This window comes from Balaenoptera acutorostrata, chromosome 7 (assembly GCF_949987535.1).
Source record: "Balaenoptera acutorostrata chromosome 7, mBalAcu1.1, whole genome shotgun sequence".
Taxonomy (NCBI): Eukaryota; Metazoa; Chordata; class Mammalia; order Artiodactyla; family Balaenopteridae; genus Balaenoptera; species Balaenoptera acutorostrata.
Window position 1 is genome coordinate 73,428,179 of NC_080070.1, and position 15,477 is coordinate 73,443,655.

Below are 15,477 nucleotides of genomic sequence, written 5' to 3' on the forward strand. Positions count from 1 at the left end.
AACAGAAAATGTAATTCAAGCAACTATATTAGGCCACATGTGCGAAAACATGACTCTTAGTATTGGATTAAAAAAAAGGTTATTTGTTGTAAAAAGGACTCTGATGCCAAAATTTTCAAGGTATTTCAGTGTAAGTGAAGACTGTTGTGGCCCAGGGAACTCACACAACATTTTAACATTTACTTTAGTTTCTAAAGTAAATATGTATGATTTATAAAACACCATACAGAGTTGTCTTTTCACAAATTTTATATTTTAAAAAAGATATAATTAATTGTTAAAGAGGTCCTGTATGGTGATATTTAAGATTTTCTTGTGTGAGTTTTCCCATCAGCAAAATGATGTTTAATCCATATGAGGATAATGATTATAGCAACATTACATACATATTCATCACGCAGTAATACAAAAATCTGTACTCATAAGAATTACTCAATTTAATTGTCGTACTTTACCAATTGATGACAAACACACTGATTATATTCCATAAAGGTAGAATTTTAAAAATGAATTTTTTCCAAATGAACATAGAAGCTCTTTCTTCAGATTATACAGTTACAACTGATGAAGAAATTTTAAATTTATTACATATAACATTTTTGGATACAGAAGTCAAAATACTTATAAGTTCTTAATTAAAATACTTAAATGTTTTGACAGATTATGATAATATAAAATCTGTTTTCTGAAATGAGAACATTACAGTAAAATATGTGATATTGTGTAATATTTTGAGAGTCCCCTTTCACTTGTTTTTTTTTTTTTTTTTTCACCAGAAAATGGTTTCACAGCAACGCATTCTAATTCACGAAGATTCCATGAACCTGCTCAGTCTTTATACCTCTCCCTCTTTGCCCAACATTACCCTGGGACTTCCAGCAGTGCCAGCCCAGCTGAATGTAAGTCATTACCCTGCAACAGCCTAAACCAGCCCAAGGGATATTTTCATAGGGAAACTCTCATTCTTTTCTTGTATATTTAGACTTCAGGGAAACTTGGTAGTCCACTTCTCCTTCACTGTTTGCTGAGTTGTTCAAAGATGTTCAGTTTAATTTCACATTAAAGAATCATGCTGGTTCATATCATAATATATAAAAATAATAACTAACATTTATAGCTTTTAAAAAAGAAAGCACTGTCCAGGTATATTATTTTGGTAGCTCCACCCAACCATCCTATGAAACAGAGATTACAGAACACATTTTTACAGAAGAAGCAGCTGAGACTTGGAATGCATAAAAGCCCAAGATCACAGACCCAGCAAGTAGCAGACCTGAACCTCAAGTCAGGCCATTGCTGAGAGGTGCAGCATCTGAAGCACAGCAGCATATGTTTAAAGAATTTATTTTGTGAATGACTTTATTTTGAGAATTTAGGTTACTGACTCTGTGGTACTGAAGAATACATATCTGGAAAACCTCTCTAAGAACAATATTAAACTCTTGCCTGGAGATTCAAAGTGAATCAATTACTTTAAAAGTCCTGACAACTGAAATAGGATCTTTTGGAGGTAATTGTCCTACTAACAGAAGACAGCAATAATTATTTTATGCATATTCCCTAAAATAATATAAATTTCAGTCATTGTAAAAGATTTGTAAACTTTACCTAGATTAATTTATCTGTGAAAAGTTAGTAAATTAAATTGTACTTATGCAGAGGTCATGTGATGCATTTGGTTTAAAGAGAAGTTTGTTCCAACCCTTGGCGCCAATTTTGCCAATTTTTAGATGCAGGTCTTCCACTGAGTCCATCTTGTCAAATTCACATCTTTTACAGTATGCTAACATTAAGAAATCATAAAGAGTTGACCATTTTGTGACTAATTTATTTTCAAAATATGAACCCTGTCTATGGTATGCTACTAGTTTATGCACAAGCACACCTACAGGTGACATTTTTAAATGATAAATTTTATGATTGTGTTCAATACATATTATAAAACCAATCTAAGAGGTACCTTACTGTATTTGGTATTTTTAATAGAGTAGAATGTTACCTTATGTGATATAGTAATCTTATACCAGTGAGGAGAAAGCAAAATTTGGATGTTGTTTTATATTTGGAGATGAAAGAAGACAGGCTTAAAAACACTGAATTCAGCTATGCCCCTGAAATTCCACATGAAGCATTTGTAAACAGTTGGCTCTAGTGAAAAGAAGAAAGAAATTAGGGATGAAATAAAATGTACATATTTATGGATGATATTTTCAAATCTTCACTTATTAAAAATTATTTTCTTCTGTTCCTATTTTTTCCTATCTCTTCTGATGATAAGCAAATACTAACACAGAAACTTATGACATGTGAATAGGCCTTTTTTTTTTCCTACTCTTTTTTTGCATGTTCTAAGTCACTCCTACCAGCTAACACAAACATGCACCACTTTTAATGTGGTTGGGGAGAATTTTTTCCCAAAGGACCAAGTACTAAAAACCAGACCATTTAATGTTTCAATGGTAATACAATTTGGTACCTTTGGATGAATAAACCAGTGTGGTTTGGATTGAAGTTTCATTTTTCTTTGCTTCCATTTTGGTGTGGATGAGGCCATCACAATTAATTTTTCAAGCTTAGCATTGCTTTGGCAAAGGGATCTCTAATATTCTAGTTCCCCACTGAGTAGTGGTAAATTTTAAGGAAAAGAGGCCAGGAGAAGGAATCACTTCTAGATTAAACATTGCATTGACTCACTATGTGACTAAGACAAACCATTTACCTCTTTGTCCTTCAATTTCTCAGTCACTGAAAATTGCTTTGCTTCCCTGGTATACAGTAATTTTGAAAGATGAAACATGAGTTTTGAAAAGAAACATGCCACATAATTTTGAGGTATTAGACCTCTGCTTTTGTAATACCAAAATGACCACCATTCATTAAGTTCTTTGAATAGGAGAATTCATTATTACTGTTGATGATATAAATATTATTGCCTTATTACTGTGTTATCATATATTTCAAGTTCTTAATAGCATTTTTATTTGATATCTAATTTCACTTGTAGTTTATTTTATTAAACAAAAGTATCTGGAGTGTCATTTTCAATATTTAAAGATTTGGGAATCTGTTATGAATTAATATAAAATACTTGTTTAAATCAAATTCCTGCATATTTTATATAACCTTTCATTGACTTATCTCAAGAATTTTATTTTAAAAATTAAATACTGGAAACCCACAGCTCTGTGAACGTATTAGAGGACGTATAGAGAAAGGGTGAATTGTTCCTTCTGCTTGAAACTCCAAAATTACGGATCATTTTATCTCCAGCTTCTTAATCCCTATTGTATAGCCATTAGCTCAGTGATTTGAATAAATTTTACTTTTCTAATATACCTTTTACTATAGCAGTATATTAAACTATTTTAGAAATAACTCTCTCAGTTATTAAGCCTGAAATTAACATGATTTTTAATGTTAAAAAAAGTTTTATTTGGGGTTCAGTATGATACCCAATACTAAATTGTCTCCAGTGCTTCCGCTCTATTTTTGTTTCTCCTTTGTTAGTTCCCTTAGTTCACAAGACATGGTGTTATCCATTTTCCCTACTCAGCCATTGGGTAAGGTAGGGCTTTTTGGTCGGGGGTTAGGGGGGGTGGGAATTATGGAATAAGAAACTAATCTAATGATTTACAGACCTAATGACCCATATGGATGAAAGCGGATTAACATCTGTATTATTTCTTGACACAGGCTTCAAATTCACTCAAAGAAAAACAGAAGTGTGAGACCCAGACACTCAGGCAAGGCGTTCCCCTGCCTGGGCAGTATGGGGGCGGCAATCCGGCATCTTCAAGCCATCCCCATGTCACTTTGGAGGGAAAGCCCAACAGCAGCCACCAAGCTCTCCTGCAGCATTTATTACTGAAAGAACAAATGCGACAGCAAAAGCTTCTTGTGGCTGGTAATTCATAACGGCACCCTTTGCAGGTTATTTTAGGGCTTTCATTTTATCAGCAATTCAATGTAATGTCTCTTTAACTCGAGACCTAGTAAAGATTCACAGTGTCATACATAGGTCTCCCTGATACCTAGTACTGTGGAAAGACTGTTGTCTTTATTTATTCCTCTAGATCCATGAAAAAAAATACTCACCTTATTTAACCTTCATACATACCAGAGTGGACTATTGGCGAGTCATTGATCAGATGCATGTCTGCCCAATGCTTTGGCACTTTTGCCTTCACCCCACCCAACCTAGCCTTCTGATATTTGCCCGGTAGTATACTACTTTTCGTCAAACTTATCCCATAGCTATTTTCTGTAGCTTCTTTCTTAAATTGTGTATGTGTCGGTGTGTGTGTACATATATACATGTACATATATATTTTTTTCAGGTGGACTTCCCTTACATCCTCAGTCTCCCTTGGCAACAAAAGAGAGAATTTCACCTGGCATTAGAGGTACCCACAAATTACCCCGTCACAGACCCCTGAATCGAACCCAGTCTGCACCTTTGCCTCAGAGCACATTGGCTCAGCTGGTCATTCAGCAGCAACACCAGCAATTCTTAGAGAAGCAGAAGCAATACCAGCAGCAGATCCACATGAACAAGGTAAGTCCCCAAGCCACGTCAACATGCCATAAACACTGGTGTGGAAATTGGGGTTTTCTTCACCGATGTGTGCATACAAGAGAGAATGCTGGTATCCATCACAGCCAAACGGAGACTGCCCTCCTGGCCCTGCTGTCAGGGCTCAAGGACACCGTCACATTATCACTGTTTTCTCCATCACTACATGCGTAGGACATTTGTAGCAAAATTGAGGTCCTACATTAGAAAGTCTTTTATGATTGGGTACCTATCTTAATACAGAAGCACATACAGGCACGTGTGTGCAGAGCCCCATTTTTTGTTATTGTAGTAAAGGTGTGAGGCAGAGTTGAAGTTTGCACAGGTGCTAGCAGCTATGCCAAGGTCGGCCAGTTAGGTATTTCTCAGCAACTTCTATGTATGCATGTTATATTTATTTTTTAGTATGCCCTACTTTATTCCAGTCAGTGTTGAAGCAGTTTCTCAGAAACTTGTGGTAGTTTCTTTCTGGCAGCCTTATTGTGGCTGAAATGAACAGCAAATGCCTGAATCACAGCACATCCTCAGGAGCCCTCCTGCTGAGCAACCACAGTCATCCTAAAATAATGGTATCAGGCAGGCCAGCAAAGCATTTTCAATAAACTTGTAAGCGAAACTGGTCTGTACAGTGTTGCCACTACTCTCTGCTATGGTAGCCTTACAAAGTAGAATCCTCTCATTTCTGGAGAATGAAAGGTCCTGAATATCAAAATTCTATCTATTGTCCTTTGTTACTATATCACCTCCAGATATCTTGTAGAGACATTATATTGAGAAACAATGTCCTGTTTACTGATAACTGGATAGCTAAAAATTGAATTAGTATTTAAATGCTTTATTGTACTGTGATATAAACAAAACAAAATCTCATGGGAGAAGGTCTAATCATCTTTCTAATAGCAAGAGAAGGGGGTCTTTATCATGTGCTCACCTTATTGCAGGTGGGATTAGAGATGTTCTCTCCTCTTTGGCCTCCATCTTAACAAGGCAGAGCCATGCAGGGAGGGAGCATGGGCTGAAGACCACAATACTGAACACAAATTCTCCCAGCCCAACCCTTTGCAGCATTCAAAGATGACGTGTATGTGTGTATATTGGGGTTCAGGGTGGTTGGTTGTGCCAGCTGCCTCTCTTATCGTTTGCTGCACTGCAGATTGTATTTCACTATATTTCAGACTCTTTCTATAGCATCACATTAATACCTGTTTTATTGCTACAGCATTTCTCTAAATTTGTCAGATTGTTTTGGGTAAAATCAGTCTTGTCAGAGGAGAACCAACTTCCTTCTTGTATAATGGCATATAATACTCCTTGTCTTGAATGTTATTCTGCATGTTTACTACCTTATGGTAGAGTTATGTTGGTTGGTTTGTTTTGTGGTATCTCAGCACTACTTAAAACTACCAGGTATTCTTGAAACATTGTCCAGTGTGAGAGGAAAGACTGGGAATTCTAGTTTTCACCTCACAATATTTTGATCTGGAGTTAAGTTCATTTAGAAAAGTAGTATTGGATTGTTAAGTCTACTTTCTGCTACTCGGTTCTATTTCCTAGAAATATGTGGATGTGCATATTCTATTATAGGTAAATCAGGTAAATTGATCCCTTTGAAATCATCATCTACAGATGAGTTCTATGAATACCTTTAAGAACACTTTGGAATACATTTTTTATGACCTGGAGTTGCCACTGCTTCACACTCAGATGGTTTGTTAATATCAGAATCTTTGTATATTAGTATCACAGTCGAGATTTTGACAGGCAGATGCTAACCTCAGTCACATGGAAGAAACTAAGATGGAAAGCAGGCATTTGCATTTTAGCAATGAGAAAAGCAAATCTTATCAGAGACCTTCTCCCATGTGGAGCTGATTCCTTGGAATCTGTTAAGAATTCTTCCCAAAATTAGAAACAAACCTATACTTTTAGGTACATGTTTGTACAGTGGTTTGATTATTAAATCTTGTCTTAATTAGGCAAAATGAAGCCCAGAAAACTTCAAAGTACAAAGCTGATCTTTATATATTAACCTCTCTCAACTTGGGTGTTTAGATTACTCAAGCAGGTCTCTACTTGGCTTTTCTCCATGTATATATTCCATATGTTTAATCAAGATGGCATATGCACACTGGGTATTCTCCAGATTTGAAAATATTTCACCTGCCCTCAATTGTCTAAGGAAATAGAGAAGAATCTTATTAAATAAATCTTGAACTCCATCCTGTTCCATGGTATTCACAATAGAACCATTAATAAATGAATTGCTACTGTTCACCCTCCCCCACGAGGTAATGAAAACATTTAGTTCACATTAGGAGAAGGCCAAACTTAGATGCCAAAAGATAACTAGTTTCTATATAATAATATATTTATGTGTACTCTAACCATTTTGAATAACCATTAATGAGAAATAACCACAGAAACTTTAATATATGTCGTTCTATTCCTATTATCATGGAAGAACCTTTACTGAATCCATTCAAATTGGAGCCACATAGCTGGCATCATAAAAGCATGGTCCTTTCTCTTGAGATACTTATTCCAGCAGGAAATATAGGCACACATGAAGACATAGGTGTGCAGATGACATATTTTAAAATGTCTTTTCCTTTTATTCCCTCAGCTTTTCTTTATGGTTCTTTTTTGAGGAATTTAGGAATTTTGAGGAAAAATGGAGTGAGAAGAAAGAAAAAATAAGTAGGTTTATCTCTAAACTTACATCATATTAAATATGATTGGCCTTCCTGGTATGAAATTTTTAATGATTTATTTGAATTGCTAATAATCTGTAGAAGAATTAGAAGCAAAGCTATACTTTTCAGAACAGTTTATACAATGATTGACTTATTAAATTTTAAAGACTTTCTCATATCTTGCTATTATTTGACTGCATTTATGAAAGCAGTCATTCATGCTTGTTATAACTATACAATGTAAATGTTATTAATCATACTAAACAATTTACCTACCTGTTACCTGATACTTTAATGACATTTACATGGGAAATTTGTGTGTGGTAAGATGTTAAGCCTCATGTAATTATGTTGTAAGTGCTTAATAGCTTAGCAGAAATACCGCAGGAATGGGTTTATGTAGCATTTGTATTGCTGTATCTACCAGTAAATAATGGGGCAAGCTTGAAAAATGAATGAAAAATGTCAGAATGATTTATCTCTGCTTCTCAGTTTGTATATTCTGTTTTCACTGAAAGAATTTTGAGGAGCTTAACCGTAAGAAAATCATGGCTTACAACATTTGTTCTTTGGTTTGTTTTTTGGTTTTTCTTTTTGAGACATTTAAAAAATTCAGAAATGCATTTAAACAATTTATATTACTAATATATAGTACCTTCATGTTTCAAAAAAAACAAGAGTTTTTTAATATGAGGATTTCAAAAGAAAACTGTTGCTTTTGCCACTATCTTTTGATTTTTTTATTAGAAAAAAATGGTTTCTAAAACAGAATTTTCCTTGTAAATACAAAATAGCAAACAAAAATATAGGAGGGTATTGATAATTTTCTTCTGAACCCTTTTCAAGTTTAAATATTGCCACAGATTTTCTGGTAAAAACTATGATGAAAACAAAATACCACAGTTACTTGGACGTTTTTATGATTTTTGAAGGAGTATTCTGACCACTGCCTAATTAATAGAAGGGTAGATCTCTAGTCACATCACTCTCTGAATGATATACAGAAATTTTCCAGAGTATATTCAGGCATTTTTGTTGTGAGATAATTTGACATAGATCTCTGCCCCCTTCCAAATGACAACATTATTCTTTGAATTATTTCTCAGTTATAGTATTAATAGAATAACATTGGTTGATGCCTAATGGTTTCTGTTTTAACTAGAATTTTAATAACTTTTCTAATACCTATACTTTTCATATTCATTCCATCAAATCCATATGAGAAGAAATTTTAAGAAAATTATTTCTTCATTCAGTACTTATTTGAATGAAATAATCTATGCAAGTATCCATTTAGCAAATCATTACTGAATTCTTACTTGGTACCAGACACTATTTTAGGCACTAAGAAAACAACATTCATTATCCTCATGGAGCTTACCATATGGGGAGCAGGGGACTGAAATATTCCAGTAAACAGTAATACAATACGATGTTTTAAGTATTAGGATAGGGGACATGAGGAAGGAAATTGTTTTCTTGGAGGAAACAAGATTTGAGACTTGTTTAGTTCTTCTCAGGATTATCTTGTCCTTTTTACATCTTTTCCTCTCCCTTCTCTCTTTGTCTCTCTCTCTCTCTTTCCTTCCCTGCCTCTTTCTCTGTTTCTCTCCCTGCCTCTCTCCCTCTCTTTCTTTCTTTGTAAAATGCTCTGTGATAAATGCCTTATGCATTCCTATGACTGGATATCAGCCAACACTTAAAAAAACCCCACATAAATCATGAGATGATATCTTATACGTGTCAAGGTTCACTCTAGATATAAGTATTTATTATATATTTATTACTATGATACTTAGGCGTTTTGACATGAGTGCTATTTTATCATAATAAAAATATATCTAAGACAAGAGCAGTAAAGGGGAGGGCGGGCAGATGTCCTACATTGCCCTTATTAAAACAGGTAGATTTTATGTCTCACAAGCAAGGCATGAATATAGTTAAGCTCAAATGCTGGCACGGAGCTAATGGGGAGCTTTCATCAGTTTTGGAAGAGAATTTGACCCTTTATTTGAGTAGTATCTATTGTATTCCTTTTCTTGACATAATTTTCTAACATAAATGTTACATTTTCTCCATAACCCCTCATGATTCATACCCACTCCTTGTCCCCAGTAATCCATCCAGAGCAACTCAAGGGAGAATATTCTTTCATGCCTGTGGTCACATACAAACATAGCATGGTTGTGTGTGTGTGTGTGTGTGTGTGTGTGTGTGTGTGTGTGTGTGTATTTTTCCTTATAAAGTATCCCTGAAGGCAGCACAAAAATATAACTGTTTTGTGCACTCTTAAGCAAAGTGTATATTTTCCCAAGGAAATTAATTTGAACAACAATTATACAGACATTTACAATCCAAAGAGTTTACATATTTTGAAGTCACACTTCATATTAGTTTATTTTAATAAGAGTATTTCTATCCATGCCTTACTTGTAAGAAGATTAATATTTTAAGGATAATTAGGTAAGGACCATGTACCAATTTTTGCTCTTTTGCTACACCTATTTCTCCTAGTGTATCTTTTCTTCCCTATCTTTTATACAACATGCATCTTTCCAGAACCTTTCCCATAGGGAACTTAGGGATAGGATCATTTAAATGATGCCAGCTCTCTTTTATGTGTAGGATCTTCTATGAGCTGGGACACCATGCTAGCATTCTTATGTGTATCATCTCCTCAAACTATAAGCACACTTTTTTTCTTACTCTCAAGAAAGTTAATTTAAAAGGGCTTAAGTAAGCTGACTGAAGTGGCTAGGTTAGTAGTTGACAGAGCTGGGATTCCGACATAGGTTGTATGACACAAAAGCCTGTCCTTAACGTAAACTTAGGCTTATGATTTCAATGTTGCTTTTATCACTAAGCAGGAGACAAGATTTTCCTAATTTTATTTTTGCCAAAAAGTAGGAAACTTACAATGAAAAACAAGGCAAACAAACCAAAAAAAGGAGGGTTATCTTATTTTTTAGCTATTTGTTTGGATTTGCCAGGAAGGAGAAATCCCATTTCCTGACCTTGCTTCCCAGTTCTCCACTCATTGCCCTCCATCCAGTTACTCACTTGTATGTCTTTTTATATGGACCCAATGGTGGGACTTTCAGATATCCTGTTGACTTTCCAGCAATGCAGTGTGAATGCAGTACAGAGCCAACTCCAGCCAGGCCACACTTCATTCCTTTCTTCTGTGTTGTACCATTGCCATATTTTTTAGACTGGGCAAACATCTTGTCACAGGAGTTCTGAGCAAGCCTGAAGCTGAAAGTCAACTGACTTCATCAAGTTCAACTGAAATGCAAATGTTGGCATCTCATCTATGGGTGGTTTGGAAAATGCCTTGTTTTAAGTTTTGAAAAATGGATGAGTAGAAACTTGAACTGGGCTTTCATTTAGGAAAGTAGGCATTACTGTTGTCAGGTTTAATTTCTCTCTATCCATTTGACAGCTTGTTTCCATGCAGAGTCTTTAATCACCAATTTAGGATTACATTTTGCCCATTAGATGGATAGTATGTCCAAAAACTTTAGCAGGCATTGAAAGGCAGTCTTAATTTTATAACAGTAAAAAGCCTCCTAGATTATTTATCTATCTATAGAGGTTTATAAAAGAAACTTTGACTTTACCCTTAAATAGATGCTATTTCGACATGATTAGCCCAATGTAAATAGATCCTTGTAGGTATGTATTGGGCTTCAAAAAAAAAAAAACTACTTATGCTGCAATACCGGCTTACATCATCATAGAAAATTCATATAGAAGCATTTCACTATATAATTACAAGTTGATGGTTTATAATATACAGAAAATGGCTTGTTGCTTTATTATTAGATGTGATGAAATCCTGTGTTTGGAAAAGAAACTAAATGACCATTTCAGTGGATTAATGTGTAACATTCATAAACGTTCCCAGTGCTGCTTTCATAACTTGAAGACCAAGGGAAGGACCTTGACCTTTCCCTTTCACTCTGCACTGTTAATCTAGTCAGAGACGCTTTTATTGAATGAGAAAAACAATAGTTGGACATGACTATGAGGTAAGAAAATAGGGGAAAGAAAAATATCTGGGGAATTAGGCCATGTGAGTGGTTTGACTGATGTTGATTCCAGGAGTTCAAAAGGAGAGGGAAGCTAAATAATTTGGTTGTTTCCCAACCTTGACAAATAGTTTCATTTGACAGAATGAAATAATTAAGTCTTACTAAGGAATTTTTAATATAACTAAGTGATTTGTGGACATGAAAACCACCGATGTGTAGCAGTCTCTTTGTTACAGATTTTGGTTGCTTATAAGTGCCTGATTTTAGGGGTTTTTTCCTCTGTATCTTTCTGCTCTTTCTCTAAATATTTATGAAGACTGAAGGATTATAGTGACCCTGAAATGTCATACAGTCTGGAGTATTCCCATTCCTTCAGGCAGAATTGCATCCAGGGCTCTGCTCCCATGTCCTAAATATATCGTTACTCTCTTGCTATCAACTTAGTTGTATCAACCAGCAATAAAAACTCACTTCTAAAAAATAATTTCCTGGCATGGAATAATTGGTGCTCCACAAAGATTTATTAGCAACTATTTTGCTGCATCCTGGAAGTGAAAACAGAGAAGGCATGTTTTTCCCCTTGAATGGCTCATAGACCTGCAAATAGATAATTTTAATCAAAGATAGTTCTACAGAATGCATAGTTCATATGAATTGCAAAATCTAGAATGCTGGGTAGCCTTTCCAAGAGAAGTTTCTGATGCCCTGCACACTTATTTATTTGTTTTGCGACTTTGGCCAAAGTGTCATACCTCTTTGTCCACTAATGCTCTAATCTGCACACTTTAGAGGTTTATAGTGAGAATTACATGAGAGGATGTACTGAAAGTGCTTTGTAAACATAGTAAGAAATCCTTCCATTTAACACAGTATTTATATTCTTATATAGCACTAAGAGTTATATCTTACCAGTTATGTTAATGCAAATGGCTTTCCGGAAGTGTAGAATATTTCTAAGACACACATTTTTCACTTGCCTCAATATTGCATCAAGCTACTTTGTTGTAAACCAAACCACTAAATTTTGTTCCAGCTCTTCCTTGCATCTTTGTATTCATCATGAAGCTGACCTTGTTTTCTCTTTGGAACAATATTATGGTTAGTTATTGAATTTTTTATTGAGGTATAATTCACACACTGTAAAATTTATTCCTTTTGCTGCGCAGTTGAATGAGTTTTGACAAATGTATATCGTCATATAATTACTGCAATCAAGATATAGAACAATTCCCTCAACTTCCAAAATTCCCCTGTGTTGCTCTTTTGTAGTCAATCCATACTCCTACCTCCAACCCCTGGCAACGTACTTGAATTTTTGACCATGTAGGGAACATAAAACGAATCCCAAGTATGAAGGATGGTGTATTTTAAGAGCATGCAGACATCAGCCCTAAATGATTTAAACCATAAAACATTCAAGCAAGAAGAGACATAAGGGATTCTTTGCAGAGGTCACAAGCTGATAGTCTATGGACTGGATCCATTCCATTGAACTGATGTCTTTGGCCTGGCTGGTGTCTTAAAAAGCATTCAAGTTTTTGGTCAATCATTTCAAATACAAATCTGGATTTCTGGCATTGCCTGAAAAATTGAAAAGTCTGGCTACACTGGGCCCACTTTTCCATGTGGCAATTATTGTCTGGGGTTTACTCTTGGTTGTCTTTTTTAAGTAGCGCTTGCACTGCTATGCAGTTTACCCAAGCAAGGGATTGAGGGGAGAAAGGGAGATGTTTATGAGTCAAGCGGTCAGGAGCTCCCTGGCTTTGAGATCTTGTCTATTCTGAGCCACAGTCCAAAATCACCAAGAGTTAGCAAAGAAAATAAGCATGCCTCTCCTCACTGTGCCTCTATTCATTACCCTTAAAGAAGGAAAAAAGAAAACTTTAAAAGAAAACATACTGTCAACTGAAGATCAGGAAGGAGATTATCAGGGAAAAATCCTATTATGTAATATAAAAGGACATACAATTACACAGTGCTCTAAAAGAGGGAAAAATAGCTCATTTGTGTTCTAGTTAAGAAAAGCCCCTAATAGTTCTTGTTACACTCTCTTCCTGAGGATTTTATGTTCTGAAAGGCCAGTCTTCCTGTTTCCACTTTTGCCCACCTAAATCCAATCTTCTGTAGCAGCCAGAGAGATCATTTACAAATGCAAATCAAATCATGTCAAGGGCTTCCTAAAAACTCCCCAGTTGCTCCTTATTGTTTGTAGGATAAAATCAAAATATCTTTTCATGGCCCACAGGCTCTTGCCCCGTCACTGACCTTATCTCCGACTCCCTACCCGTACTCGCTGAGCTCCCACCACGTTGGCCTTCTCTCCAGTCTGTGAGGAGTCTCCTTCCATCTCCTGCAATGAACTACTAGCCACAGTTCTGTGTGGAATGTTCGACCTCCAGGTGTTCTTATGACTCGACCTTGGTACTGGAGTCTCCCTCAGCTCAAACCTCACCTCTTCAGAGCGGCCTTCCTTGCGCATCCAAATTGGACACAGACGCTCACTCCTTCCCCCATTATTCCCTATCACATTTAGTTCCACTCTTCAGTTACTTATTTTTTATTTCCCCCTGAGAGACAGAATCTTGCCTGATGGACCTCTCTCTTCCCAGGTCCTGGCACATAGCAAGTGCTCAGTAAAAATTTGTTGAATGAATGAAAGGGTGGGTAACTTTCTCTAACTAGCCAGGAGGAGGAAATTTTCAGTCTCCTTTCTGGAAGTGAACACATAATTGAGTTATTGGAATATTAGGATGTTTTGAGAGCAGAAGAAAGGATATTTTAATTGCTGTCATTGTTTTGGATAGTCATTTAACATTATAAAAATAAACGCATTTTTATTAAGAATTCATTTGATCCCTAGATTAATTTTATATCTCTTCAATATTGGCAAGAAAGGGTGTTTTTCAGTTTAGACTTTGAATTTATCTGAATAATGGACCAGTACTTAGAAAATCTTTCGCTCTTGTTATTTAACTTTGGTTCTTCTGGTTTTTTCCCTAAAATGCACAGAAGCAAAATGACATGTAGTATTTTGGCTTGAGTCGGAGTTCTTCTCTAAGTAGACCTCTTGATTTGAAAGCCCTCCAAGCTCTGGTTGTTTTTGAGAACAGTTGGTACATACCTAATCTATTTGTGAATTGAGGCAGAATTTTATCATTATTTTTAAATCTAGTTTCCTTGGAGCTTAAGGGAAGGGTTTTATTTTCCAAAAGAAGTATTTTACATTTATTTAAAAGAAAAAAAAAAACTTATGCTATTGCCATTCCCCAAGTAAAATCTGTCTTAAAATCTGAGGCAAAATAAGGAAGTGATGAATAGGGTTGAAGGTCATTTTGCATGGTTTAATTCAAACACTTGTGCTGAATGGTTTGTTGACAATTTCAGAAAATCAGATGTCTATCAGAAACAGATTTACTCCTTATATACTCCTGTTCTTAGTTTGATATTCCATATCTAAAGATATTTGTGGGGACATGAAGGATTTCTGTGGCTAAAGTTAAAAATATAAAATTTAAAGATATTTTATTCAAAAGCACTATGCTTATGTTGGTTTCTAGAATTTTATCAAACAATGTAACTTATACAGAGATGGACTTAAATGGGTTAATGTGTAAAGATTAGCAGCACAGCCTTTAAATATTATTTAATGAATTTTACACCATTTGCCAATAAATTATATGATGTTCAGCATGGAATTATGTTGAACATCATATAATATAACAAAGTCCAAACATTGAAATTGTGGACTTGCTATAGTTATGACCCTAGCAGGGATTGATAAGAATTCAAGAGCCGAGTTATAATACTTGAAGCTGTGAGCAGTTTGGATAAATTATCATGCTATCTGGTCTATAAAATCTCCAGCGTAAGTGTGTATAGTGTGTGTGTTGCAAACCCAGAATGGTGATGGACCGCCTGCAGCATTCTTAGTGTTTGGTACAATTGCTGTACAGTAGCATGGAGAATACAGAGACATGCTGACAGATGAGGAGAAGCACAGATAAAAGGAGTAGAAGAAGCTGCTCAGCCATCATCTTCTTCATCTCAGCTGGGTTCCCCACCAAAGTAACTCACCTGGTGTCAGACGAATGACACACAGTGTGTTTTACAGATGGGGCCTCAGCCGAGATTCACGCAGGCTTACACATTTATCTGTCACACAGATGTTTCTTCTTGT

The 15,477-nt window shown here is 35.5% G+C and overlaps 1 protein-coding gene across 11 annotated transcripts in view; it reads left to right on the forward strand.

The window, feature by feature from the left end:
- The window catches only part of HDAC9 (histone deacetylase 9), a 572,450-nt gene that overhangs the window by 164,925 nt on the left and 392,048 nt on the right, over positions 1-15,477 (forward strand). For all 11 annotated transcript variants that reach the window (XM_057549729.1, XM_057549719.1, XM_057549727.1 and 8 more), the window contains 3 exons: positions 777-899; positions 3,694-3,904; positions 4,338-4,555. In XM_057549729.1, coding sequence (XP_057405712.1) covers positions 777-899; positions 3,694-3,904; positions 4,338-4,555 — 552 coding nt within the window. The remainder of the gene's footprint in view (positions 1-776; positions 900-3,693; positions 3,905-4,337; positions 4,556-15,477) is intronic.